Source organism: Mobula birostris, chromosome 11 (genome assembly GCF_030028105.1).
Source record: "Mobula birostris isolate sMobBir1 chromosome 11, sMobBir1.hap1, whole genome shotgun sequence".
In the NCBI taxonomy this organism is placed as follows: domain Eukaryota; kingdom Metazoa; phylum Chordata; class Chondrichthyes; order Myliobatiformes; family Myliobatidae; genus Mobula; species Mobula birostris.
In genome coordinates this window covers 2455365-2482663 of record NC_092380.1, presented here as the reverse complement: position 1 = coordinate 2482663, position 27299 = coordinate 2455365, and the positions used below count along the sequence as shown (strand labels likewise).

The 27299-nt window shown below is 48.0% G+C and overlaps 1 protein-coding gene across 2 annotated transcripts; it reads right to left on the bottom strand.

Annotated features, from left to right (window-relative positions):
• On the bottom strand, positions 1 to 24475 carry fus (FUS RNA binding protein). 2 transcript variants are annotated; one of them, XM_072271480.1, is made up of 15 exons: positions 24400 to 24475; positions 18331 to 18364; positions 17388 to 17548; positions 14792 to 14954; positions 14284 to 14543; positions 12591 to 12822; positions 10447 to 10481; positions 8575 to 8610; positions 7313 to 7422; positions 5531 to 5660; positions 4351 to 4458; positions 3995 to 4112; positions 725 to 816; positions 449 to 593; positions 1 to 232 (listed from the first exon to the last, which is right to left on the bottom strand). In XM_072271480.1, the coding sequence occupies exons 1-15, from the start codon at positions 24410 to 24412 to the stop codon at positions 193 to 195; spliced, it is 1677 nt and encodes a 558-aa protein (XP_072127581.1). In that variant the 5' UTR covers positions 24413 to 24475; the 3' UTR covers positions 1 to 192. The 2 variants fall into 2 exon arrangements, with proteins under 2 accessions (XP_072127581.1, XP_072127582.1); XM_072271481.1 differs by having other exon boundaries at positions 14284 to 14540.
• Between the last annotated feature and the right edge of the window lie 2824 nt (positions 24476 to 27299).

Below are 27299 nucleotides of genomic sequence, written 5' to 3'. Positions count from 1 at the left end.
TTAAAACAGTTGGAGGTTTAATGTCAACTTGTGGAAAATACAGGTTAAAATCCAACAAATACAAAAAAAACAGCTCCTCTGATGCAATGTAACGGTTATTACACACTTTGATGCACAAATCAACACAGAAACCGTATACAAAATAAAAAATAAAGGTAGAAATCCCAAGGTCCCAATGAGTATGTACACAAACTAATATGGTCTCTCTCTTCGGTCTTGTCTGTGATCACTCCTTCAGGGAGAGAAAGAAAAGGCAAGGGAGGGAGGTGGGGAGGGGAGAGAGACACAAAACAAAAATGGGTTAGACTGTTACATTCAGCAACAAGGGATGTCTTCAATTACAAAGTCAGTACCATAAGACAGGAGGGGCACAAACTGAGCGGCGCGTGTCTGTGTCTGCGAAGGGACTGAAAATGTTCATGATACGAAGGTCAGCAGAACCATTTACCTGGAGTCCATTTTCCCAGATCCCATGCCAAACCCTCCTCGGTCACCACCTCTGCTCCGGAATCCCCCTCGGTCCCCTCCACGGCCACGGAAACCGCCACGGTCAAAGTTCCCGCGGCCTCCGCGATCCCCTCCTCCAAAACCACCTACAGTGGAAACGGGGAGGCGGAAATGTCAGGGAAAGGCAGAGAGATCAGAGGCACATTCCCTCCACACCATCCCAGGGTCGGACAAAGTGAAGATAGAGACACTCGCATGGAATTTAACCCTTACTTACCCATCTGGGGTGGCCCGCCCGCTCCTTCAGGTTTGGGAGATTTGCACTGGTTGCATTCATTCCTCCATGAGAAGTTGATGTTGCCACAGCTCCTGCCGGAGAGAGAGAGACCATTCAGATCACAACTGGAGTCCTGTCCACCTAAGCCTGCCACTCCAGCCCCAATAACCTCACAAGCACTCAGTTAACGGTGCTCTACACCAGGCATACACAGTGAACGTCAGGGCCCCTGGCTGGGACTGTTACACAGCTGAGGGACCTAGGGGTATGGTAATATGGTTTGCTGAGAGGATTGTCACAGGTAGACAAGGCAGTGACCATGGCATTTAGCATTCTGCCCTTCATCAGTCAGGAGTTGGGATGTTATGTCACAGTGCACAAGGTGTTGGTACTATGAGCAGCTCAGATCATCCTGCCATTTCTGCCCTGGGAACAAAAGTCTCTGGGTAGTCACTTTTATCTATGCCCCTTATCATCTCGTACAGCTTTACCAAGTCACTGTTCTTCCTCCTCCTCTCCAAAGATAAACACCGTACTTCACTCAACCGTTCCTCAGAAGATGTGCTCTCTAGTCAAGCCAGCATTCTGGTAAATCTCTTCTGCACCCTTTCTAAAGCATCCACATCCTTTCTATGAGTTAACCAGAACTGAACGCAATATTCTAGTTATAGTATAACAGTTTTATAACAGGCTTTTAAACATAGAACAGTACAGCACAGTACAGGCCCTTCAGCCCACAATGTTGTGCCAACCCTCAAACCCTGCCTCCCATTTTACCCCCCACCTTAAATTCCTCCATATACCTGTCTAGTAGTCTCTTAAACTTCACTAGTGTATCTGCCTCCACCACTGACTCAGGCAGTGCATTCCACACACCAACCACTCTCTGAGTGAAAAACCTTCCTCTAATATCCCCCTTGAACTTCCCACCCCTTACCTTAAAGCCATGTCCTCCTGTATTGAGCAGTGGTGCCCTGGTAAAGAGGTGCTGGCTGTCAACTCTATCTATTCCTCTTATTATCTCGAACACCTCTATCATGTCTCCTCTCCAAAGAGTAAAGCCCTAGCTCCCTTAATCTCTGATCATACATAGAAAATAGGTGCAGGAGTAGGCCATTCGGCCCTTCGAACCTGCACCGCCATTTATTATGATCATGGCTGATCATCCAACTCAGAACACCGCCCCAGTCTTCCCTCCATACTCCCTGACCCCCGTAGCCACAAGGGCCATATCTAACTCCCTCTTAAATATAGCCAATGAACTGGTCTCAACTGTTTCCTGTGGCAGAGAATTCCACAGATTCACCACTCTCTGTGTGAAGAAGTTTTTCCTAATCTCGGTCCTAAAAGGCTTCCCCTCTATCCTCAAACTGTGGCCCCTCGCTCTGGACTTCCCCAACATCAGGAACAATCTTCCTGCATCTAGCCTGTCCAATCCCTTTAGGATCTTATATGTTTCAATCAGATCCCCCCTCAATCTTCTAAATTCCAACGAGTACAAGCCCAGTTCATCCAGTCTTTCTTCATATGAAAGTCCTGCCATCCCAGGAATCAATCTGGTGAACCTTCTTTGTACTCCCTCTATGGCAAGGATGTCTTTCCTCAGATTAGGGGACCAAAACTGCACACAATACTCCAGGTGTGGTCTCACCAAGGCCTTGTACAACTGCAGTAGTACCTCCCTGCTCCTGTACTCGAATCCTCTCGCTATAGATGCCAGCATACCATTCGCCTTTTTCACCGCCTGCTGTACGTGCATGCCCACTTTCAATGACTGGTGTATAATGACAGCCAGGTCTCGTTGCACCTCCCCTTTTCCTAATCGGCCACCATTCAGATAATAACCTGTTTTCCTATTTTTGCCACCAAAGTGGATAACTTCACATTTATCCACATTAAATTGCATCTGCCATGAATTTGCCCACTCACCCAACCTATCCAAGTCACCCTGCATCCTCTTAGCATCCTCCTCACAGCTAACACTGCCACCCAGCTTCGTGTCATCCGCAAACTTGGAGATGCTGCATTTAATTCCCTCATCCAAGTCATTAATATATATTGTAAACAACTGAGGTCCCAGCACTGAGCCTTGCGGTACCCCACTAGTCACCGCCTGCCATTCTGAAAAGGTCCCGTTTATTCCCACTCTTTGCTTCCTGTCTGCTAACCAACTCTCCACCCACACTCATAATGCATACTCTTCACACCAGGCAGCATCCTGGTAAATCTCCTCTGTACCCTTTCCAATGCTTCCACATCCTTCCTATAGTGAATGCAAGGAGTGTTTAAGCTGCAGAAAAGATTCATAGGAATTTTGCTGTACTGAAAGGCTTGAGTTACAAGGAACAACCAGATAGACTGGTGTGTTGGATGTTTCTGGAAGACAATTTTAGGCAAGACTTTCAGGGATGTGGTAAAGTACAAGAGGTCCATGAAAGTGGTGTCACAGGCAGACATGGCGGTAAAAAGGCATTCAGCACACTGGCCTCCATGTGTCAGGGCACTGTGTACAGGAGTTGCAGTCACACAAGATATTGGTGAATCCTCATTTGGAGTGTTGCCTTCAGTTCTAGTTCATTATACGAATGACGCCGAAGCTTTAGAGAGGCTGCAGTGGAGATCTATTACAATGCTGCCTGGATTAGAAAGCACATCATACTGAGGAAAGATAGAGTAGGCTTGGGATTCTCTCTGGAAGAAATATGCTATTAAGCTAGAACAAGTGCAGAGGAGATTCACAAGGACATCACCAGGACTCATAAGACTAAGTACGCTCTGAGGAGAGATCAGGCACACTGGGACTCCTCCTTGGAGGGCAATCTTACAGAGGTGTTTAACCTCCTTGAAGGCCACAAATAGGGGGAATGACTATGATACACAAGAGCAGAACTAAGCCAAGTATTCTCTGTCATTCCACTATGGCTGATTTATTTTCCTTCGCAACTCCAGCATCCTCCCCGTGATCCCCTTACGAACTGGGAAGTATTATTATCTTTTTCGCCGGGGTTTGGGATCCAAAACCCAGAGGGCAGAGGGTTAAGATGAAATGGGAAAGATATTTAGCAGAGACCTAAGGGAGTGGTCCATGTATGGAACGAGCAGTAAGAGGAAATGGCTGAGGTACGTTTATGACATTGAAAAAACATTTGGACAGGTACACATACAGAAAAGGTTGAGGGCAAGTGGGACTAGCAGAGATGGGGCCTTTTGTTCTGAGCCTGGACGTTCACCAACACAGGGCAGGGTTTTCTGAAGACCTCTCATACTCACGGATTTGAGCACTTCCAGTCACCAGCTCGCTGCTGTCCTCCACCACCACCTCCTCCTCCTCCTCCACCTCCAAAACCACCTCGTGGACCACCTCCGAATCCTCCACGGCCCATGGAACCTGACCCAGAAACAGAGAGAGAGGGAGATGAGAAGGAGAGAGACACCAAGGGTTGGGCAGAGAAAGTTGGGCTCCAGCTACCCCTTGGCATCTCCACAGTGGAGACATGGACGGGGGGTGGTGGAAGAAGAGGGGCAGCAGGGTAGCCACAGCCCACCACGACAAGCCGAAGCGCCTCCCCCCCCAACCCCATAACTACTTGGAAAGGAAGCACTGGAACATTATGAATCCTACTCACCTCCGCGACCTCCACCTCCTCTGCCCCCACCTCTCATGCCTCCACGACTGAATTCGGTGCGGCGTGTGGCAAAGGATACTTTGATCATGTGACCGTTGAATTCCTTTCCTGAGACACAGAGGAAAGAGTTGGCGAGACAGGCTTGGTTACAAACTACCCTTCCTCAATACCATCAACACGAAGGCCGTATCCTCCCCCCCCTCCCACCCAGGGTCCTTCTGCGTCTCCACCATTGAGTCAGCAGTAAGGAAGACAAATGCAATATTAGCACTCATTTCCAGAGGACTAGAAGATGTAATGCTGAGGGTTTATAAGGCGTCAGTGAGACTGCATCTGGAATATTGAAAGTAGTTTTGGGGTCTGTACATGAGACAAGATGTGCTGGCATCGGAGAGGATCTATCTAGATCTTTAATTAGGTAGGTTTCAATAATATCCTTGCTTATTCTTCTAAACTCCAGTGAGTGCAGGCAGAGGCGTTAACCTTTTCATTCCCACGATCATTCTCAGAAACCTCCTCTGGACCCTCTGCAACACCAGCATGACCTTCTTCAATTCCCCTATTTTGGTTATCCTTTCCCCTCTTCTCTTCCGCCCATTACCACATTCCTGGTTCAAAGTAAATTCATTATCAAACTAAGCACCATATACATCCTTGTTTCCTTGCAGACATTTTACATGAAAATTAATGAATTTACAAAAAGCTATACATAACTAAGGCTAAAAAGGAAACAATGTGGGAAAAAAACAACTAAATAAAAAGTATCAAGAACAAGATTTGCAAAACAAGTCTATATATCATACAATCAGTTCAGAGTAGCAGTGAATGAAGTTATTGTTGAAGGCTAGTAACCGTTCCTGAACCTGAGGCTTCCGTAGCTCCTTCCTGGTGGTAGCACGGAGAAGTCTTGGACGAGATGGTGGGGTACTGGATACTGCTTACTTGTGGCAGCATTTTGTGTAAGTGTGCCCAGTGGTGGGAGGGCTTTGCCCGTGATGGACTGGGCATTGGTGCTTCCATACCAGGCTGTGATTCAACCAGTTAAGTAAGATGCATCTATTAGAGCTTTTGGTAATATACCAAATACAACATGCAAATCACTCGTCTTCCAGCATTCCCAGGCTCTTGTCAGCATGAACACCACCCCCCACCACCACCACCGTTACCCACGGCCACTCACCGTCAAACCAGTCGATGGCTGCCTTGGCAGAGGGAGGATCATCAAAGGAGACGGTGGCCTCACCCTTCAACTTGCCGGTCTCACGGTCAGTGTACAGGTTGATCATGGGCTGCCCGGTCCTCTTGTTCATCTGCAAGGTGGTGATGGGGGTAAGAGAAGGGTTCGTCCCACAGCCACCCCCCGTCTGTTCTAAATGCCCCACACCCAAACGCCGTCTGTTCTAAATGCCCCACACCCAAACCCCGTGTTCTAAATGCCCCAGCCAAACCCCATCTGTTCTAAATGCCCCACAACCAAACCTCGTGTTCTAAATGCCCCACAAACTCCATCTGTTCTAAATGCCCCACACCCAAACCCCGTGTTCTAAATGCCCCACAGCCAAACCCCATCTGTTCTAAATGCCCCACACCCAAACGCCGTGTTCTAAATGCCCCACAGCCAAACCCCATCTGTTCTAAATGCCCCACACCCAAACCCCGTGTTCTAAATGCCCCACAGCCAAACCCCATCTGTTCTAAATGCCCCACACCCAAACTCCATCTGTTCTAAATGCCCCACAGCCAAACCCCATCTGTTCTAAATGCCCCACACCCAAACCCCGTGTTCTAAATGCCCCACAGCCAAACCCCATCTGTTCTAAATGCCCCACACCCAAACTCCATCTGTTCTAAATGCCCCACAGCCAAACCCCATCTGTTCTAAATGCCCCACACCCAAACCCCGTGTTCTAAATGCCCCACAGCCAAACCCCATCTGTTCTAAATGCCCCACACCCAAACTCCATCTGTTCTAAATGCCCCACACCCAAACCTCGTGTTCTAAATGCCCCACACCCAAACCTCGTGTTCTAAATGCCCCACACCCAAACCTCGTGTTCTAAATGCCCCACACCCAAACCTCGTGTTCTAAATGCCCCACACCCAAACCTCGCGTTCTAAATGCCCCACAGCCAAACCCCATCTGTTCTAAATGCCTCTTCAATACCTGCATCGTATCTGCCTCTACCACCACCCCTAGTAAGCACATTCTAGGCACCCAGGTCAAACTTGAAGGCAGAGTGGAGCACTAATGGCAGCATTCTTCCTAGTGTGGAAGAACAGAGATCTTGGAATCCACATCCATAGATCCTTCAAAGTTGCCACGCGTTGATAGTATCGCTAACCAAGTGTATGGTGTGCTGGCGTTAGGTGGGCTGAAGAGTTGCGAGGTAATTTTTCAACACCAGAAAACTCTGGTTAGTCCACACGTGTTCAGTTCTAGTTACCTCATTATAGGAAGGATGTGGAAACTTTAGAGGCTGCAGAGAAGATTTACCAGACACTGAACACACTTAAGGAGGAAAGGGCTTTCTGTGTGAAGGATGAAAGAAAACTTGACAGAGGTGCACAAGATGACAAGAGGCATAGACAGAGTGGACAGGGAGGCAATGGTAGATACCAGAGGACATCACTTAAGGTGTATGGAAGAAAGTTTAGGGGAGATGGTCAAAGGTGCCTTTGTTTTTACAGAGTGTGGGTGCCTGGACTACACAGCCCAGGGTGTGTGACAGAGGAAGTGGATGGCAATGTGGTAGACTAGGGTCAGAATAGATTAAAAGGGCCTGTACTGTTCCGAACTATGCACCACAGGCAGGCAACAGGGGATATAGACCACATGCAAGCATTACAGTGACCTTGTGGCCTGCACAGATGCATTGGACCGAAGGGTCGTGAGACAGGGTACTGGCAGTGATGCTGCATGAGTTGAGTGAGGCCAAGGAACCAGAGGGGGTCAGCAATTTACCTTGATCACGCCGATCTGCTTGAAGAAGTCGGCCACAGTATCCACAGTGACGTTCTCACCGAGTCCCTGGACAAAGATGGTGTTGTTGTCAGAGTTGTCCTGGTCTGAGCCTGCGATAGGGTGAAGAGGGAAGAGAAATGACATATCTTTCTGAGCTGCTGAGGGAGCACGTCCCCACCCATCACTCTCTCCCTTGTCTCTGAAACCCACATCACAGTAACCCTGTCACTAACACAATCCACCCCACCGTCACATCAACACACCACCAGAGCCTTCCGCCATATTTTAACCCAGGGGTGGCGAGCCTTTTTGTATGTGCGCCCAAATTGGCAATAATCTTTCAAAAATAATTTTCTTGTTTGCCATGGTTATTTGGAGCAGTGATCATCACAGATTAGTGAATTTGTAACAATAATTAAGTCTTCTTTAGCAGAATATGACGAGTCCTGTTGCTTATTTATGTGTATTGTTTTACTATTAATAAAAATAGACTGAAATAAATGAAACATTTTGGAAAACCTGTTCAAAAATTGCTGAGGCGAATGTTTCCTCTAATTAGTAAATTCCTTGGGCTGTGCCATTTTTTGCCCAGTGACAGCAGCATGCATGGAAGTAAACACAAAGCTTTTCTAAGGATCATAAGGTACCAAGTCCAGTTTGCTATTAATTGTTTAAGAGAAATAAAACTGAATCAGAAACTGGAAAAGGAAATGCGATTGTGTATGATCATAAAATATACTGAACATGCCAACGAGGTAGAGGGTGACAACCTTCTAAATGCGCCAGTGGTAAAAGATGTGTGCAGGCGCACACCTCAGAGGGAGCACTGATGGAGGCATTGAGCCACCACATACAGCATTTACCAAAGTTACTGAGTATCCCGTGTTCACCAACAAACGACAGAAAAAGCAGAATGAAGCTAACGGCAACTGGTCCAACACTGTAAACCAGGCCCTGCGAGGATTTCAAAACCTGTCAACCAACATCATGTGTGGTTGTGCCAAGCTGATGCGAGACACTTTCCTGTGTATTAATCTTGCTGCTGACAGGTTGCAAAATATCATTCTCTGCTCCATTTCACAGTACAGATCTGGTTTTTTTATTATAGGGTGGGGTTTAAAGAAAGACGAGGCACATGCCATCTTGGGTATGCTTACTATAGGATTACCACCCTGGACCCCTCCAATTCCCTTCCCTGTACATTCGCCACAATTAAGCGGGGGGGGGGGGGGGGGGAACAGAAAACAAACAGTCATTCCTACCTGGGTTGGCGTTTCCTGATCCTTGGTCCCGGGGACCTTGGGTTTGAAAAAGAAAGAGGGAGAGAGTTAATGCCCGAGACATGGACCTCCCCGCCTCTCTCTCTCTCCCCCCTCCACAACCCCCCCCAGCCCTGAAGGGAGGGGGAGAAAGCGAGAGAACGCCACACAGCATAGAACCCGCCGGCAATGCAAACGAAACGTTCCGGGCCAGAGCTGAGACTCCAACTCCTGTCAGTGCTTCGCCGCCTGCTCGTTCCCTGGGTGGCAAAAAACCTGCCTGCGCAGCAAACCTTCCACATCAGCCTGTGACCAATTACCAAATCCACCAGTGACTTTAACCTCTGAGGCAGAGTGTGTGTGTGTTAAGTTTTTTTTTTACTCTTGTTTAAACAAACCATTTCATTTTTCTCAACATGAACCACTTTTGCCCCCTTCCTCCAACTCAACTGATCGGTATCCAGCTGGGGGGTGTTTTTGTTCTCCCCAGCAGCGGACAGGTGGAAATCCTTCTCGATTGGAGCCCCCACACACAAGCTTGACCAACACCCAGGACACGTGCAGTAAACAGCAAGCTTCATTCACTTTCAATCCTTGATTCTAAAACAAAGCCCCTTGTGTGTGTTTGCTCGCCCATGTTTTGAGAAATTTCTGCTCAAGACCCTCACTCAACACCGCTCTTCAGCCCAGAGATGATGGTCCAGGCCGTGATCAGCAGCTGGGGGAGTGGAGCCGTGGATTGACTAACGCTGAGACTCACCACTCTGGATTAGACGCCCGACAGCCCACTCTGCGACAAACCACGGGATAGGGAGTTTGAGGGGGAAAGGGCACAGGGGCAGTATGGTGAAAGAGTGGGGGTGGTCCTCTGACCACTAACAGTAAACTTACATGACCACAAGTGAACCCAACTTGAGAGAGGGTGGGTTGTTAATGGCAGCTGTGGCACGACTGCAGTGGGATCGGTGGTTGGTACAAAGCCGTTTCTCATGCAAGGATACTGGCGAGGGCGAGCAGAAGAAGAGAAACAAGAACTAGAGAGAATAGAGAAAAGAGAACCCTCCCCCCAGCCAAAAACACAAACACCACACAGCAAGGACATTCTGCCTGAGTCCAGGACGCCCTAAACAGAACCTTCTTGCTGTCTCTTCACCTGCGAGAGGGGTAGTTCACCCTGGCTACAGGATGGACAGGATGAAGGCGGGTAGCTGAGGGGGCAGAAGGTACATGTGCCCAACACTGGGTATGTCGCGCTGGCCAAGCCTCAATGTTAACTCCCCAGAGATCGAGAGGAATGCACATAGACCGGAGCTGTCCCGAGTGACCCGCAAGGCGGGTTAGAGGCCACCGTCTTTCCAACGCATCACACAAGTCAGTAACATGTTGGCAAACCCCTCTGTAACCATTCAGACTTATTATAGACACACCAATATATGCTATATTAAACCCATACATAGTGGCGTTATTTTTTCCAGACCAACAAACGCCGTTACTTTTGTTTTGATAAACACCAGTATCTGTACTCATGCACATCAGTAACACCATGACCCATTCACTGTATTTTGTTTTTTTTTTGTTGTTTTTAAGATGCTTAGATTAGCTTTTGCACCACACCCTCCCAGGTTTTGATGTTAAGATGATATTTGGCTGAGGGGAGGCACTCAGAAGAGTAGCTCTCACCAAGGGATGCAGAGAGAGAGGGGAGGGGAGGGGATTGGTGTTTGTAAACCCCATGCCTTACAATCCCCACAAGTCATACCATGATAACAGTGCCTTTGATTCACAATATACTCCGTTAAACACATTGAATGCTTCAAGTCTTTAGAGTTTTTTTTTGCTTTTTTTGGTTTCGATTTGCTTAACTCTTTCACTTACCACCAAACTTATTGAATCCACCTCGTTCACCACCGCTGAGAAGACAAATTTGAAGATATTGAAGCTTTTTCCACGTGTCTGTGTGTGCGCACGTTTTGTGTGGGTGTATGTATGTACATGTATGAACTTAGACCTATGGTTTATTTACATGTATATATACACTTATTTTTTTGTTCAAAAAAACCAGACCTTTGATTTTAACATGACACTGTTAATGCAAACCATCTCTTTTTACCGAAAGGTATGTTGGAATTTCTCCAAAAGTCTTATCTGTCCAAATTTCACCATAAAATATACTCTCTAGTACCAAACCTTGCATAGGACATTCACATACTAAGCTCAGCCAATTTTACCATTAACAGCTCTGCACACAGTTTTGCCTTCTACAAAAAAAAGATTAGGTATAAAAATATGTAAAATATAATACAGGACTCATTCGGTAGGTATGTAGAACTACACAGAGGTGCGTCTATTGTAAAGACACCTCGCTGTACTTGTTACCTTTGATTCCACTCTTAACACACACCACTGCTATGGCAGAATCTTTACGTGTATACAAGACCTTGGTTTTTTTTTGTTTTTGAGACTTGCATTAACCTTAAAAGCGGCTGAATTGTGGTGTCAACTTTTTTTGTGTACGGCATGCAACTCTCTTGGATTAACAAAAAATAAAAAGGATTTTGGTTATGTAAACTAGTGTGGAGGGGTGCAGAAGTGATACAGTTCATTTCACTTTGAAACCTGTGACACACAAAATTGCAAGATTTGTTAACATCAAAACAGCAGATAAATAAATGTGTTTTATCTAAGTAGTAAATATATTTGCTTTCATATGCCCGTCATTCACACCCAGCCCTGATCTGCCAACCCAGAGATACACACCAGCAGTTAATGTGAGAACCCCTGCAGCAAACCTGGCTCCATGCCGAAGTCTTGGCGTGAGGCAGGTTACCGTCACACCAAACCAAGTAACTGGCGCATGTCTGACCCGGTGGAGAGATAGTCACAGAGCTTTCCTCGGCCCTTTGCCCACTCCCACAAAAATTACAGTCTCCACCCCCTTTAGTTTAGAAAAGGAATCACACCACTTCTCGGTAGACTTAGGGACACCACGGCCTTCTCTTTGTCAACAGAATCGTTTGCAGACACAGATGAACATACAACAGGTTTAGCAGAGCTGGCCTGGGCCTCTCCTTCCCCTGGCGCCCCACCGAGCACACACTTTCAGCTGAGTGCACAGGAGGCTCCTGTCGGGAGACCCCAGCCGACGGCCAACGACAGAATGTTCGGTTTGAGACGATAGAACACAGGGTGGTACACCAGGGTAGGGAAAACAGCCCGGCCCGATCAGCTTTTGTCTCCCACCCACCACATGCAACTAGTTCGTAGCCTTGTCAGTGTACTTGGAGTTCAGAACCACCCTAACTATTCTCCCCCCACCCTGTTTATCTTCCCTCCCACTGAGTCTGTCACACCTCCCTCATCCCCCTCCCTAGCTGTGCTCCACCCATTCACCGCCCCTGGAATCAGTCTAGCTTTGTCCCCAAGCCCTAGTCGTCATGACACTTCTCCCCTCACTCCTGGACACTGCTCTTCACCCTTCCCTGGGTCTGCTTCAGTTCACACCCCACCCCCAAACACCACCTTTCTGAACCTCCTGCCCCAAATACCCACCCCATTCCCGAAGGACCACCCCTTTCACCTGTCCACAGTAACCCCAGACACACTTGCCTCCATCCCATCCCCTCCTAATCTGGCTCAACTTACACCCCCCCCCCCCCCACCATCCGCACAACACCTCACCTCACTGTCGTGTACCACCCTCCCCAGCACCTCTCCCTTCACTTCCCGTCCCTGGCTCATCCCCTCCTGCCCTGTCCAAACTCTACTCTCTCCCTTCACTCTCACTTCTCCGCTGGCCACAGTCCCCCTTCCCCTCTCCCTCTCCCATCCCCCCTCCCGTTCCCTCTCTTCCCCACCTCATCCTTTTCTCTCCTAATGCCGCATCCCTCCTAGACTGAAGCTGGTGAACCACTCCGAGACACCGGCCTTCCCGTGGAGGTGAAACAGGCTCCCCCTACTGCTCCCTCAAGCACGTCTCCCCACCCCCTCCCACATGAACGGATCAAGAGGCTGAACCTTACCTCATACCCCCACCTCGTCCTCCACGGCTCCCTCGCCCGCCTCCTCCACCGCCCCCTCGCTCGAAGCTGCCACCTCCTGCTCCTCCGCCTCCGCCGCCGCCTCCACCACCTCCGCCGCCACGGCTATACCCCCCTCGACCTCGGCCTCGGCCTTCCTGCTGCCCTCCTCCATATCCACCGGGGTCCTGGCTGCCATAGCCTCCACCGGGGCTGGAGTCCTGGTTGTATCCACCTGCAGGGGAAAGGAGAGACGGTCAAGAGGAAAGAGACGAACAGACAGACAGAAACGCTGAGGAAGGAGAGGGAGAGCGTGAGGGAAACAGGTCCGGGGGTGGGGGGGGTGGAAACCAAGTTTTATAAGGCATTACTCACAGCGCACTGGAATACAGACAGGCTCTAGACTGGTCAGGGCATCAAAGGCACGAACACGGGGTTATGAGGGATAACAGAAGAGCAGGGAAGGCTCAGGGGGCAAAATGGTCTCAACCTGCTCCCATGTCTGATGCTTCTCATCAAGTACTCATACAAGTCTTTAGTGCTCATAGTACCACTGGTCAGTACTGACATCCTGGGACAAAGGGCCTGCTTCTGAATCGTATGATCTGAGAGACCCTTCGCTTTTGACTCCTTTGCTGCTTTAAACATCCTTGTCCACCCCATGGCAGGACTTTCTATCTTTCAATGAAATCACCTCTCATTTTTTCCTAGGAGGATCCAAAGGAGAGCTAACGAACTGCATCCACAGCAGGCACGATGGAAGCCAGTTTTTCAGACAGGAGACCCGTGACTAGAGGCATTCTCTGGGGCTGGCCCTGGGACCTACATTCTCTGTCATTCACTAACGATCGAGATGAGGGGCAGGGCGGTGAAGTGTGCGCGTTATGTTGCAGCTGTAAAAGATGGCGGTGAGTCCACGTATGGTACAGTAGTCCAGTTTTGTTCACCCAAGACACCAGTACACTAAATCTGTTCTACCAGAACGTAGAACAGATTTACAACAGTGTTGCAGGGACTTGAGGGAATGAGTTATGGAGAGAGGCTGGGCAGGTTGGGACTATAATTCCTTGGTGAGTAAGAAACCAAGTGACTTTACAGAAATGTAGAAAACCATGAGGGGTGCAGATAGGTTGGGGAATCAAGAACAAGAGGACACGAGTTTAAGAAGAGAGGGAAAGATTTAATAGGGACCTGATGGAACGAGCTAGCAAAGGAAGTGGTTGAGGCAAGTACATTAACAACACGAACAGTACCTGCTACAAGTACGTGGACAGCGAAGGTTTAGAGGGATTTACAATGATTAAGGAAGATTATAGGGATATGGGCCAAAGATGGGCAAATGGGACGAGCTGCTACAGGGATCTTCAATGCAAGCTTCGACGGGGCTCTACAACTAGATAGCAGAGAATATTTGAGCTGTAACTATCCCTCACTCCCCCCCCCAACCCCCAGCGCTCTTGGCACATGGTTAAAAAGGGAAGAATTAGATTGGTGCTAAGAGGAGGTTATGAGGTCAGCACAGTGTAGACTGAAGGACCTACACGATGCTGCACTGCTCCACGTTCTCCCTTCCCCAGCTCCTGCAAAGGGCCTCGTTCTCTGCGATGAGAGTGAAGCAGTGGGAGAAGCTGGAACCAGCGCGACCCGAGGGACTCGGCTCCCGGTGGTAGCGACCTGAACAGAACCAAATACTCACCCCCTCCTGAGCTGCCCCCACCGCTGCCACCGTACTGGCCCTGTTGACCGTAGCCTCCGCCTGCCTGGCCCTGGTAGCCCTGCTGTTGTCCGTAAGGGCCTTGCTGTTGTCCATAGGGTCCTTGCTGTTGTCCATAGGACCCCGGTTGTTGTCCATAGGGTCCCTGCTGTTGTCCATAGGACCCTGGCTGCTGACTGTAGCCCCCACCGCCCTGTGGGTGCCCGTAACTGGTCGTCTGCGAGTTTGTTCCCCCGTAGCTGCTGAGGGAGCAACAATGCGCTCAGGTCAAAGGAGCCGGGTATGTACAGTTAATATCCCCTCCTGGACCCCTGGTGTTGAGACAAGCTGTCCTACCCCAGGCCCCAGACACACCACCCACCTCCCCAACCCCGGAACTCTGTGGGAGCAGGCGTCTGGCAAGCCGCCCCCTCCCACCCTGTGGGACCAGGTGCTGGACATCACCACCCTGGACTGGGTCCTATGTTGTGTTACCAGCCCAAAGACTCACCTGCTGGAGGATGTGGCTGAAGGTGCCTGCTGACCATAGCCAGGGTAGGAAGACTGTTGCCCGTAGGAACTCTGTGGTGCCTGGGTATTGCCATAACCAGAGGAACTGTAGCCACCCTGGCCCGAGTGAGTGTAGCCTTGAGAGGTGGGCTGGGTCCCATACCCTACAACAAGAACACAGCATGTAGGCATATCATATTGTTTACAAACACATAATATTATTTCAATTCCCACCACCACAAGGAGATTCCATGTTCTCTCACATGGGATTCTTCCGGGTGCTCCAGCTTCCTCCCACATCCCAGAGACATATGGCTCGGGTTAGGATTAGTAACTTTTGGGAATGCTATGTTGGCGCCGGAAACATGGCGACACATTTTCGGACTGTGTTGGTCGTGTCACAGACAACGCGTTTCACGGAAGGTTTAGATGTATGTGTGACAAATAAAACACTGCAGTCGTACAAAACTCCCGTTTGGTGTGCAGTCTGTCCGTCACATCTGCAGACGTGACAGCAACGGGCAGTGCAGAGCAGCATTGCCTGGAATGGAGAGTGACCATAAAGAGAGATTCTACAGGTTGGGTTACTAACAGAAGGCCGTGCGGAGACTTTATGAAATTTACAAAGGCACCGTTAAGGTAAATGATCAGTACTTCTCCAGGTTAGGGGCAGCTCTTTCACACTCACTCAGTGGGCATTTAATAATCCTTCAATATAGGATGTGGAAGTTCAGAGTGTGTGCAGAGCTTTAGCAAAATGGGGCCTGGCCTAGAAAGCACATCTTGTGAGGAACGGAGGAGTGAGCAGATCCAATAAGCTGGAAGAAGTGCAGAGCAAGGATGTTGGTGGGACTTGAGGGAATGAGTTAGAGAGAGAGGTTGGGACTTCATCCCTTGGAGCGTAGAAAACTGAAGACTACCTTTCAGGGGTGTGTAGGAGGACAGACAGTGAAAATGCAGTCTTTTATTGATTAGGAAAATCAAGACGTAGATGGCACAGGTTTAAGGTGAGATGAAAAAGATTCAATAGGGATAGGATGGGCAACTTTGTCCACCCAGAGGGTGGTCCACATATGAAACAAGCTGGCAGACGATGTGGTTGAAGCAGGTACAATTACAATTAAGAGGCTTTTGGACAGATACATGGATAGGAAAGGTGTAGCAGGACATGGGCCAATGGGGGAGGGGGGCGAGGAGAGAAAAGGTTTAGCAGAGCGGCAGGGCAGACAAGATGGAGAGATGGTTTTAAAGGAGCAGAATCTGCACTGTACAACTCAATGCCAATGTAGGGCAGACAACCAGAATTAGGTTCATTATCGCCAAAGAGTGCAAAACGAAAGGTTTACAGTTTACAGAGAGTTCACCAATCTGCTGGGGGGAAGAGAAGATGCTGTCTTGCTGAAGGAAAATGAGAATACATCACATCTGCATCTGTCACCCTTCTCCTGTGCTCTAGCTAAACCTGCTGAGTACCTTTGTCCCACTGTTTGCCGACAACAGCATATGAAGAGCCAGTAACAGAAGATGTAAACAACAGGAGCAGGAGTGGCCCGTCGAGTCCGCTCCGTTACTCAGTTTGATCAGTGGCCACGGTCTCAGCATCTTCCTGCCTTTTCCCCAGAACTCTGCATTCCCCTGCCATTTGGGTGCACAGGAGAGTTACCAGGATACTGCCTGGATTAGACAGCATGTCTTATAAGGGTGAGTGAGCTATTGTGTTTCTCTTTGGAGGACAAAAGACAACTTGATAGAGCTGTATAGGGTTATGAGGCATTGATAGAGTGGGCTGCCATCATCTCTTTTCAAGGGGAGCAACGGTCACTACAGAGATAAGTGGAGGAAACTTTAGGAGAGATGTCAAAGTCACAAGTGTTTTATTTTACAGAGTGTGCTGGATGCCTGGTGTGAGGTAGAGGCTTAAACATTCAGAGACTCTTAAACGGGCATATCACTGAAGGAAAATGGAGGGTTATGGGCTCTGAGGGAAGGGAGGATTAGGCTGATGGCAGAGTAGGTCTAGACAGGTTGGGAACAGACACAGAACGTGCAGTGCAGGCAGACAATATGGTGGAAGGGCCACGTTGATGTAGATAGGGTAGAACCGGTCAGCCTGGTGGGACATGCTTTCACGATTTTGTATCTTCTGTTCGAGTGGAGGGGAGAGAATGGAGCATATTGGGCTGCACTGTTCTACTTTCCCTATTACGTTTAATGCTGTGTAGGAGGGAAGGATAAAGGAAAAAAGATAGCGCAGACAGCCACTGCCTTTGTCCCAGGGTGAAACAGCTAGTACTAGAGGATATGATTTTAAGGTGACTCAAGAGATGTCAGGTGTTTTTTTTTTAAACACAGAGTGGTGGGTGCATGGAACTATCTGCCAAGCATGGAGGTAGAGGCAGATACATATAGAGACATTTAAGAAACTCTTAGAAAGGCACATGGATGATAGAAAAATGGAAGAGTTAGATTCATCTCAGAGTAGGTTAAAAGGTCCGCATAACACCATGGGCCAAGGGGGTCTGCGCTGTGCCATACTGTTTGTTGACACCCACAGAACTACCATAAACCCATTACGAGGGTTTGCCAACAACACTTACCAGTCTGTGCCTGGCTGTAGGAGGAACCATAGCCGCTGCCCTGACTGTAGCCAGACGTGTCTGTTGGCTGGCTGTATCCACTGTAGCCCTGGTGGCTGTACCCCTGGGGAGGAGGCTGGCTGTAGCCACCTTGGCCGGGTTGGGTGCTGTAACCCCCGTAGCTGGAGGGGAGAGCAGGAACAGGTTAACACAAGAACTGGAATATTATTGACCAATGTACAGTAATACAATGAAAAGTCTGTCTTGCATACCATTGATACAGGTGAATTCATTACACAGTGCACTGAGATAGTACAATGCAGGCAAACAATAAGAAGCAAGATCAGAACCAGGTAGATAGTTATGGGAGCTCAACTGCTGTATTACAGCAAGGCACAGTTACAGTGGAATGTACTACCAAGCTCAAAGAACACTTGTCTCACAAAAGATCAGTACAGATAATTTCATTTCGAAGGTATACTAAGGCAGTACAAAGTAAAACAATAACAGAATGTAGAATGAAGTGTTACAGCTACAGACAAGAGCAGTGCAGGGGCAAAAGGTGCAAGGGTCACGGTGAGGTCGACTGTGAGAACAGGAGTCCATCCTAGGGGACCGTTCAATAGTCTTAACAGCGAGGTAGAAGCTGTCCTTGAGCCTGGTGGTATATGCTTTCAGACTTATTTATTTTCTGCCCAATGGGAGAGAGCTAGGGAGAGGCAAGAGGATGTGCAGGATGGATGGGGTTTCGGAGGTTGAGGGGAACAATAAAGCAGCCATGATGGATTGGTGGAGCAGACTTGATGGGCCAAAGGCCAAATTCTGTCCTTGCATCTATTGCACAGAAAGGGGAGGGAGAAGAGAGAATGTCCACAGTGGGAGGGGTCCATATGGTGAGTTTCTTGTTGTCAGGCAAGTGGGGGGTAGGGGAAGAGAACGTGGGACCGACTAGTGCTGAACTTACCTCTGAGCTGACGGCTGTCCGTAATTCCCAAGATCTACAATACAAAAAAAAGACAAGAGAAAGTCAAAACTTTGCAGCTCGTGGGGATCGAGGTGCTCCAGTACAGAAATCACAAAAAGTGACAGGACTGCTTAAGTCATTTAATTGGTAATGGTACCTAAAAAAAAAGTAGAGCACAGGATTGAGTCATGATGCTGTGCCGACCCATATAAACCTAATCATCAATCAACCCTTCCTCTTTCACAGCTGATAACCTTCCATTTTTCTGTCTCTTAACTGTCCCTAATGTATCTGCCTCTAACACCACACCCAGCCCGTATATTCCAGGCATTTAATAGCTGTGGGGGGAGGGGGAACTACCCCTGAACTGCCCACTCACCTTAAAAAGGATGTCCTCTGGTATTAGTCTTTGCCACCCTGGGAAAAAGCCACTGGCTTTCCACTCAATGAATGCCTCTCATAATCTCATATACCCCTATCAAGTCTCTCATCCTCCTTTGCATCAGAAAGCCCTGGCTCACTCAACCTTTCCTCAAAAACATTTTCTAATCTGCATTCTCTCTAAAGCTTCCACATACTTCCGATAATGAGACAAGTAGAACTGAACACAATACTCCTGGGGTGGTCTAACCAGTGTTATGGAGCTGCAACGTTACCTCACAGCTGATGAACTCAGTCCCGACTAATGAAGATAACACACGCACACCTACTAAATCTCCCTATCAACTTGCACGCAACTTCGAGGGATCTGTGGACGCGGACCCCAAGATCCCTCTGTTCATTCAATTGGTGTATTATTGTCATGTGTACAGACACAGCTTTTGTTCACATGCCATCCAGACAGATAATTCCATGCACAGTTACACTGATGTAGTACAAAGAGAAACTGAATGCAGATTGTAGGGCCACAATGAGATCAATTGTGAGGTTAGGATCCATCTTACCCTATTAGATGAGTTTAAATGTTTATTGTGACATGCACAATTGCAGTGAAAAACTTCCTTGCAGCAGCATCACATACGTGTAAATGAGTTTATAAGTGTCATATGTACTACGAAGAGCCTTAGAAGAGAAATTACCCTTGGGCCTGATGGAGCTGTTGTATCTTCTGTGTGACAGGAGTGGAGAGGAGAGAGAATGCACATGGTGCTGATTTCCCAAGACAGCAACAAATGTAGACGGAAGGGGTGCTTGATCCTGTGACGGACTGGGCTATGCCCACAACTGTCAGTCACAGGGAGGACAGTTGCCATACTAAGCCATGAAGCAGCTGGATAAGGTGCTGCCTGTGGTTTAAATGAAAGGGCAGTGTGGTGTAAATTCAGCAGATTGTTCCCCTGCTGTCTCTGACCTTCAGGATCAGTGAACACAACTGACAGAATGTGAAGTGTCACTGTACAAATACAGCACAACTGAGCCCTGCTGCTCAACTCTTCCATGCCAACCAAGGTGCCTTCCTGAGCTAGTCCCAAATGCCCGTGCTTGGCCCAGATCCCTCAAAATCTTCCCTCTGACAGCTCATTCCTCATCTCCACCACCCTCTGCACGAAGCACTTGCTTCTCAGGTCTCCTCTGAATCGTTTCTGTCACTAAGCCCAAGCCCTCCAGTTTCAGACTTCCCTTTCCCTGGGGAAAAAGACTGCAACCGCCCACCTCCCTTACACTCCTCGTCATCCCTTCAGCCCTCTTCACTCCAGAGGAAACTGACAGAATTGGAATCAGTTTGTTTGTCACATATATCAAGAAATAGTGGAAAAACCTGTCTTGTACACTCTCGTAAGGAAAGGGTTAAATTAGTTTTCTCCTCATAAATGCTAAAATGTGTAAAACAAAATGGACGTCTGCAAGGCAAAATGGTGTCAGCTTTGAATGTACGAAGAGACGGAGAGAGATAATGAATATCAGACACGGGTGGCTCCCTCTACCAGCATAGCTCAGTGATTTGGATGATGAACATTATTATGCGTTTGCGTCTCTTAGTAGTTCGTTAACCATCTTTCTTTCTGTATTTATTTTAATAGTATTCAAATATGTGTACAGTGTCTCCTTTGTGGATATCTCACGCTGCCGAATCAGGAAAGAACAAGGGGTGAATTTTAAAGTATTTTCTTTATAACTCTGCATACTGAGCAGTTCATTACACAATGCATCGAGTTACGACAAGGTAAAACATCAAAAGGCAAAATTAAGCACAATGTAGGTAAACAACAAAGTGCAAGTTCACAAGGACTAATTGTACAAGGGGACCTTTCAGTACTCTTATAAGAAGAGTAGAAGCTATTATCGAGCCTGGTGGTGTCCAGTCTAATTGTACAAGGGAACCGTTCAATCTCTTATAACAGAGAGATAGAAGCTATTATCGAGCCTGGTGGTGTGCACTTTGTACCATCTGCCCAATGGAAGTGGGTGTGAGGGGTCTTGGATTGCAGAAGCTGTCCTTGAACCTGGCGGTATGTGGCTTCAGGCTTTCCTAACTTCTGTTCTGACTTTGGGGGGGGAGGGGGGCAAAGGGCGAAGAGGAGAAAATGTGCTGGATGGCTGCTTTCCTGACGCAGCGAGGGGTGGAGACAACGGAAGATTGCATCCAGAATTCTGAATTCTTATTTCTACAGATGACTGACTGCTGCACACAGGCTTTAATAGTCAGAGTGGTAATGAAGCTGATCATCACCTCGCTAGCCTGTCTCTTTGCATCTTGCCTCCTCTCAGATGAGCTCTTGGCCTCAATCTACCTCAGTACGTCTATCCCCAGGCCCAAACATCAACGCAATCAATCAAGTCACCAGCTCCATTTCATTAGCAGTTTGAGATCTGATTCAGTACTGTGCAAAAGCCTTAGGCAGATGTACCAAAAAATTCTAAAGCAAAATTGCTTTCAAAAATAATGAAGAGTTTCTAAAATTCAAAAAAATTATTAAAGAGAGCAATAAAAATAATTCAAATCAATATTTGGTGTAAACTGTACATTGTCATGCAGTTTTATAAGAAAATCTGCTGGTAGGCTGTTGAAGTATCTTGGAGAATTTGCCAGTTTTTTTGCAGACTTTGGCTGTCTCACTTGCTTCTGTCTCTCCAAGGAATCCCCGACTACATCAGTCATGTTGAAATCTGGGATCTGTGCAAGCCATACCATCTGTTAAAGAACTGCTTCTTCTTCTTTTCACTGAAGATGGATCTTTATAAATTTGGGTGTGTTTAGTCTCAATGTCCTGCTGCAGAATGAAGTTGGCACCCATCAGACATCTTGCTGATGGCATTGTGTGAGGGACGAGAATCAGCTTGTACCTCTCAGCATTGAGGATTCCATTCATTCTGACCAGATCACCAACTCCACTTACACAAATGCAGATCCAAACCTGCAGGGAGCACCTCCAAGTGCTTAACTGTTGGCGGTAGACACTCATCCACGTAGCATGCTCCAGCTCTTCCAGGGACAGCTTGCCTCCTGCTTGAGCCAAAAATTTACAATTTTGACTCATGGGTCAGGGCATTTGCTGTCATTGTTCAGCACCCAAGTCCTTGTGTTTTTGTGCAGAGGTGAGTCGCTTGGCTTTGTTTCCACTTCAGATGAATGGTTTTCGTCAGCAACTCTTCCACGAAGACCACTTCTAACAGGATTTCTCTGGACCGTAGAGGGACATACTTGGGTTCCAGTGGTTTCTGTGAGTTCAGAGCTGCTCGCAGTGCTGGACTTCCTCCAATCTAGAAGGATCATCAGCTTGCTGTCTCTCTCAGCTTCTGCACCAACAACTGTGTTTCTGATCCTCAACCTTCTCGGTTTCATAGTGCCTCTTCAGAAGACCTTGGACAGCACATCTTGAAACTCGGGTCTGCAGTGAAATTTCTGCTTGGGAGACACCTTGCTGCTGCAGGGTGACCACCTTGTGTCTTTTTGCTGTGCTCACCCTTGCCATGGTGTAGGAATTGATTATTTGAAGGTTGATCTGTCACATGTGCCATGCCCTCTCCTACTGGTCTGGTTGTCTCCCATCCAGTTTGATTCCTTCTACATCATTTTCAGTACCAGTTTAGTTCATTCAACTAGTTATGTTATTGATCACTGGAACCTTCTTGATATCTTGTAGGCTCTACACCTACAACCTAATCGAGTTTTTAAAAATCTCTTCTGGGCTTCCAGCCGGGTACAGGTTTCAAAACATTTGTTATAATCAATACCTGTACACAGCTGAAAGCCTGAGAACAGTTCGTTCATCATATATGCTGGGATCAGCATTTTTATTTCAAAAATGGTCTATCACTTAATGTTACTTTATTTCACAAAGTTTCTCTAACATTCATTTTTTTTAAAATGAGTGTTTGGAACTCTAAAATTCACTCTTTTCTACCAACACACTAATGCAAAGACAAACAAAAACATCTAAAACTAAATTTATATAAAAAATCTAGGATGCCCAAGACTTTTGCACAGAACTGTATGTGACCAAAGACTTTTGCAAATTTCGACAGATTTCTCATAGAGGGAATTCTGACTGGTGCATCGCCAGTACGGAGGCTCCAATGCGCAAGATGCTGCAGGGTTGTAGACTTAGCCAGGTCCATCACGGGCACACCCTACAACCAAGGACATCTTCTAATGGTGATGCCTCAACATAGATGGCAACGTCCATTACTAAGAACCCTCAACACCCAAGGTATGCCCTTTCTTGGTTACTAACACCAGGGAGGAGGTACAGGAGCCTGAAGATTCATATTCAATTAAGGAACAGCTTCTGCCCCTCCACCAGAGTTCCGAAGCCATGAACCTTGCCACTCTCCTTCACACAGTTGTTTTCTGTTTACAACTGAATGACTTTTAAATTTTGCACTGTATTGCTACTGTGAGACATGGTGCAGTTTGGTGACAGTCATAGTCATATTTTACTGATCTCAGGGAGAAACTGGTTTTCGTTACAGTTGCGCCATAAATAATAATAGAACCATAAATAGTTAAATAGTAATATGTAAATTATGCCAGTAAATTGTGAAATAAGTCCAGGACCAGCCTATTGACTCAGGGTGTCTGACCCTCCAAGGGAGGAGTTGTAAAGTTTGATGGCCACAGGTAGGAATGACTTCCTATGACGTCTCTGGCTAAATGTACTCTTGCGCCTACCCAGTACATTAAACACAATTCTGAATATCTCTGCCTGTAGTTTCTCTGCAAGCCTCATTCATCCTGCACTCTCTGGGTCCCCTACACCATTGTTATTACCTGGATGTCAAAGCAAGGTTTTAATACCCACCACGATGAACCAGGTTACCTATTTACCTTGCTCAGGGGCGTACAAAGGGGGCATCATTGTACCCACCCGCTGTACAGTACGATCCAAACCACAAAGAGGTTTGCTCCCCAAATCCACTATGAGGGTCAACTCTTGGGTGATGGACAGGGACTTCTGACGTCACCGCGCACCACGCCAAGCCGGGGAAGGAAGGAAAATGCCCGGATGTCCCCCTCCGCCATGGCCCGTCCCGGCCCCGGGATGAGCTACCCGCTCCAATCCGCCGCCATCCTCCCCCGTACGGGATCCGGACGCCGTCCCCGCCTTACGGGGACCCCACCGGAGTTTTTTTTATTTGTGGCTGGGGGAATGATGAAGTTTCCAACCGGCAGAAAAGTGTGTGGGGTGGGGGAGTTTTGTCGTATGAAAGGGCGGCGCGCCACGATCCGCCCCCACCACTTTTATCGGCGCTGCGACACAGATTTAAAGGCGCACCCGCCACTTTAATGCAGGAAGCGGGAAGGAGCCGCGAAATGTCGGCGGCGACACCGAGCTCCCACCACCCCCTTCCCCCGACTCGGCTACATCGCCGCCCGTTTCAGACCAACGTCGGTGGGGAAGCGGGGAGATGGGGAGACAAGCAGTTGTCTGTCAAGACGGCAGGATTTAACGCCCGGAGTGGCGGGGAGGACAAAATGGCGGCGGCTGGAGGGAAGAGTACGAGGCATGAAATGGCGGCGTTACAGGGGAGGGGAAGAGCCGGAAAAAACAGTAATTCTTCCGACCCCGGAGGCGTCGATCAGACTGGGCAAAAACGATGGCGATCTGTTGCACCTCCGCCACTTACCGTTGGACGCCATCCTGCCTTCACCACGGCCGCTGCGGTCCCTACTGATGGAGGGGGTGGGGGAGGTTCGGGGGGTGGAGCCTCAGCGGGACCCGGGACCCTGATGGAGGGATGGACTCTCTGTCTCCACTCTTTTACACTCCCTTTCCTTCTCACAAAACAGGCTTAGGGTTCTGTTTTAAAAACGATTAGAATACTACTTCTGCGGGGGGAAGCTCTGTTATTTTTTGGGGCGGAGGGCTATGTTATCTATGTTTGGCAGGACACCACTCTCCCCCCATTCCTCCTCCGGATGGCATTGTCCGCCGGTAGGACACGTGATCCAAGAACCCCGCCCCCATCCCTGCTCCACCACGTGGTGCAGAAAGCCGCAGAGCCCGTCCTCTCCCTGCCGCCTCGCCCCTCTGACGTGTTACGCAGAGGCGCGAAGAGAGCTCGCGCCACGCCATACGCACCCCCAATCCCCCCCACGTGAGGCTCGAGACCTGGGGGGCGGGTGGGCGGGCGCGCGCACACCGGAACCGTCGACCCACGTGGTCGCCCGCCCCGGCCTTCCCGCCCACCGGCGGGACGCGGTCGCCGACCTCCGCCGGCAGCGGGTTGGCACAGGGCCCCAGCAGGTGATGTGCTGCTGGTACTTGTTCAGAGAATTCTTCGGCTGGCCCGGCTGAAACTTCCGGTAATGACAGGGTGAGTGCTGACTACGGTGCTCGGCTCCCCCAGCGCTTGCCTCACATTGTAAACACAAAATACTCCGCAGGCGCTGGGGTCAAAGCAACACTCAACACGCTGGGGGAACTCAGCAGGTCGGGCAGCATCCGTGGAAACGATCAGTCGACGTTTCGGGCCGGAACCCTTCGTCAGGACTGTAGAGGGAAGGGGCAGAGGCCCTATAAAGAGGGTGGTGGGAGGGTGGGAAGGAGAAGGCTGGTGGGTTCCAGGTGAAAAACCAGTAAGGGGAAAGATAAAGGGGTGGGGGAGGGGAAGCGATAGGCAGGGAAGGTGAAGAAAGAATAGAGGAAAACACAAAGAGTAGTAGGAGGCGGTGGAACCATGAGGGAGGTGATAGGCAGCTGGAGGGGGCAGAGTGACATGGGGATAGAGGTTCCCCTCCCCCACCCCTTTATCTTTCCCCTTACTGGTTTTTCACCTGGAACCTACCAGCCTTCTCCTTCCCACCCTCCTCCCACCTTCTTTATAGGGCCTCTGCCCCCTCCTTCTACAGTCCTGACGAGGGTTCCGGACTGAAACGTCAACCGATCATTTCCACGGATGCTGCCCGACCTGCTTGCCTCACATTGACCTGAGGTGGAGTGTACACAGCCAGCAGGATGATGGCGGAAAACTCCCTTGGCAGATAAACTGAGCAGCATGGGTCTATGTGTTCCAGGTCCGGTGAGCAGGACTGAGGCAGAGCTGTCACGTTTGTGTACCGTGATGAGTTGATCATAAAGCATACTCCACCTCCTCTCTCTTTGAAAGATTAGCTGGCCTGTCTGCAGAAAATAGTGAAGCTGTCAAGCTGCCACGCTGCATCCGAAATGGCGGAGGATAGCCGTGATTCTGTGAAGCAAAGTACACAGCAATCGCTGATGTCCCTGATATAGCAATTTAGCTCTCAGGCCTTCAGTTTTATTTTTCAGAGATATCCTGCCGCCAATAATCTTCCATGCATTCACATTGTCACTCACTCCCACCCTCTCCCCAGATACTTGGAGACTTGGTATTGTCCTCCTAGTTGCTCCAAGGCAGGGAATGGAATTTGCCGCAATACCAGAGGGATGCGGACAGAGAGACACTGACATCTAAATATAAACTGGGCAATTCAACTATATTTCTAAATCTTTTTAAATCTTTTTATTATTATTATCATCCAAAATCAACATGAGTACATCGAAGTAAGCAACATTTACAATGTCTCAAGAAAAGAACATTGTTTTAAAGATTGAAAAATTTTTGGTGATAATGAAAGAAACCCTATATATATTTCAGGCATTACTGATTTTTGTTCCAAAATCTTTTTTTGATAAAGTTGACTCAAAAATTTCTTCATTTATTTGGCAAAATAAAAACCCGAGACTGGGTAAAATACATTTACAGAAAGCTAAGAGAGATGGAGGTTTAGCATTACCTAACTTTAGATTCTATTATTGGGCAATTAATATTCGACATATGAAATTTTGGTTACTTGACCAGGATATACTATCCATTCCTAAATGGGTAGCAATGGAATTACAATCTGTTCAGGGCTATACACTTGGCTCTATTTTAGGTTCCTCTCTTCCTTTTGATTTGAAACGCCTCAAACACGTCTCTAACCCGATAGTTAAATATACCTTACGTATTTGGTTTCAATTCAGAAAATTTTTTGATCTTAACCAATTTGGGCTAGCGATTCCTATTTTAGGTAACATTTTTTCCTCCCTCTTTCACAGATCATGCTTTTCAAATTTGGAAGACTAAGGGTATTTCACGGTTTTTGGATTTATTTTTAGATGGTTCCCTTATGTCTTTTGAACAATTATCTAATAAATATAATTTATCAAGAATACATTTTTTTAGATATCTACAAGTTAGCAATTTCCTAAGTACTATACTTTCTTCTTTTCCAATGCTTCCTCCTACATATATTTTAGATACTATAATTAACCTTAATCCATGTCAGAAAGGTGCATCAGCTATGATTTATAATATTATTATGAAACTTAGGAAAGCTCCATTTGATAGGATTAGGGTAGATTGGGAACAAGAATTGGGTTCTATCATTTCCGTGGATGACTGGGGGCAGATTTTACAATTAGTCAATACTTCCTCTATCTGTGCTAAACATTCCCTAATTCAATTTAAAGTTGTTCATAGAGCACATATGTCCAAAGATAAATTAGCTCGTTTTTATTCTC

Coding starts and splice junctions, on each gene's coding strand:
- fus (XM_072271480.1), bottom strand. Junction 8,611..10,446: donor TGGATTCAATAAGTTTGGTG/GTAAGTGAAAGA, acceptor TTCAAACCCAAG/GTCCCCGGGACCAAGGATCA. Junction 4,459..5,530: donor AGCCATCGACTGGTTTGACG/GTGAGTGGCCGT, acceptor TCTGTGTCTCAG/GAAAGGAATTCAACGGTCAC.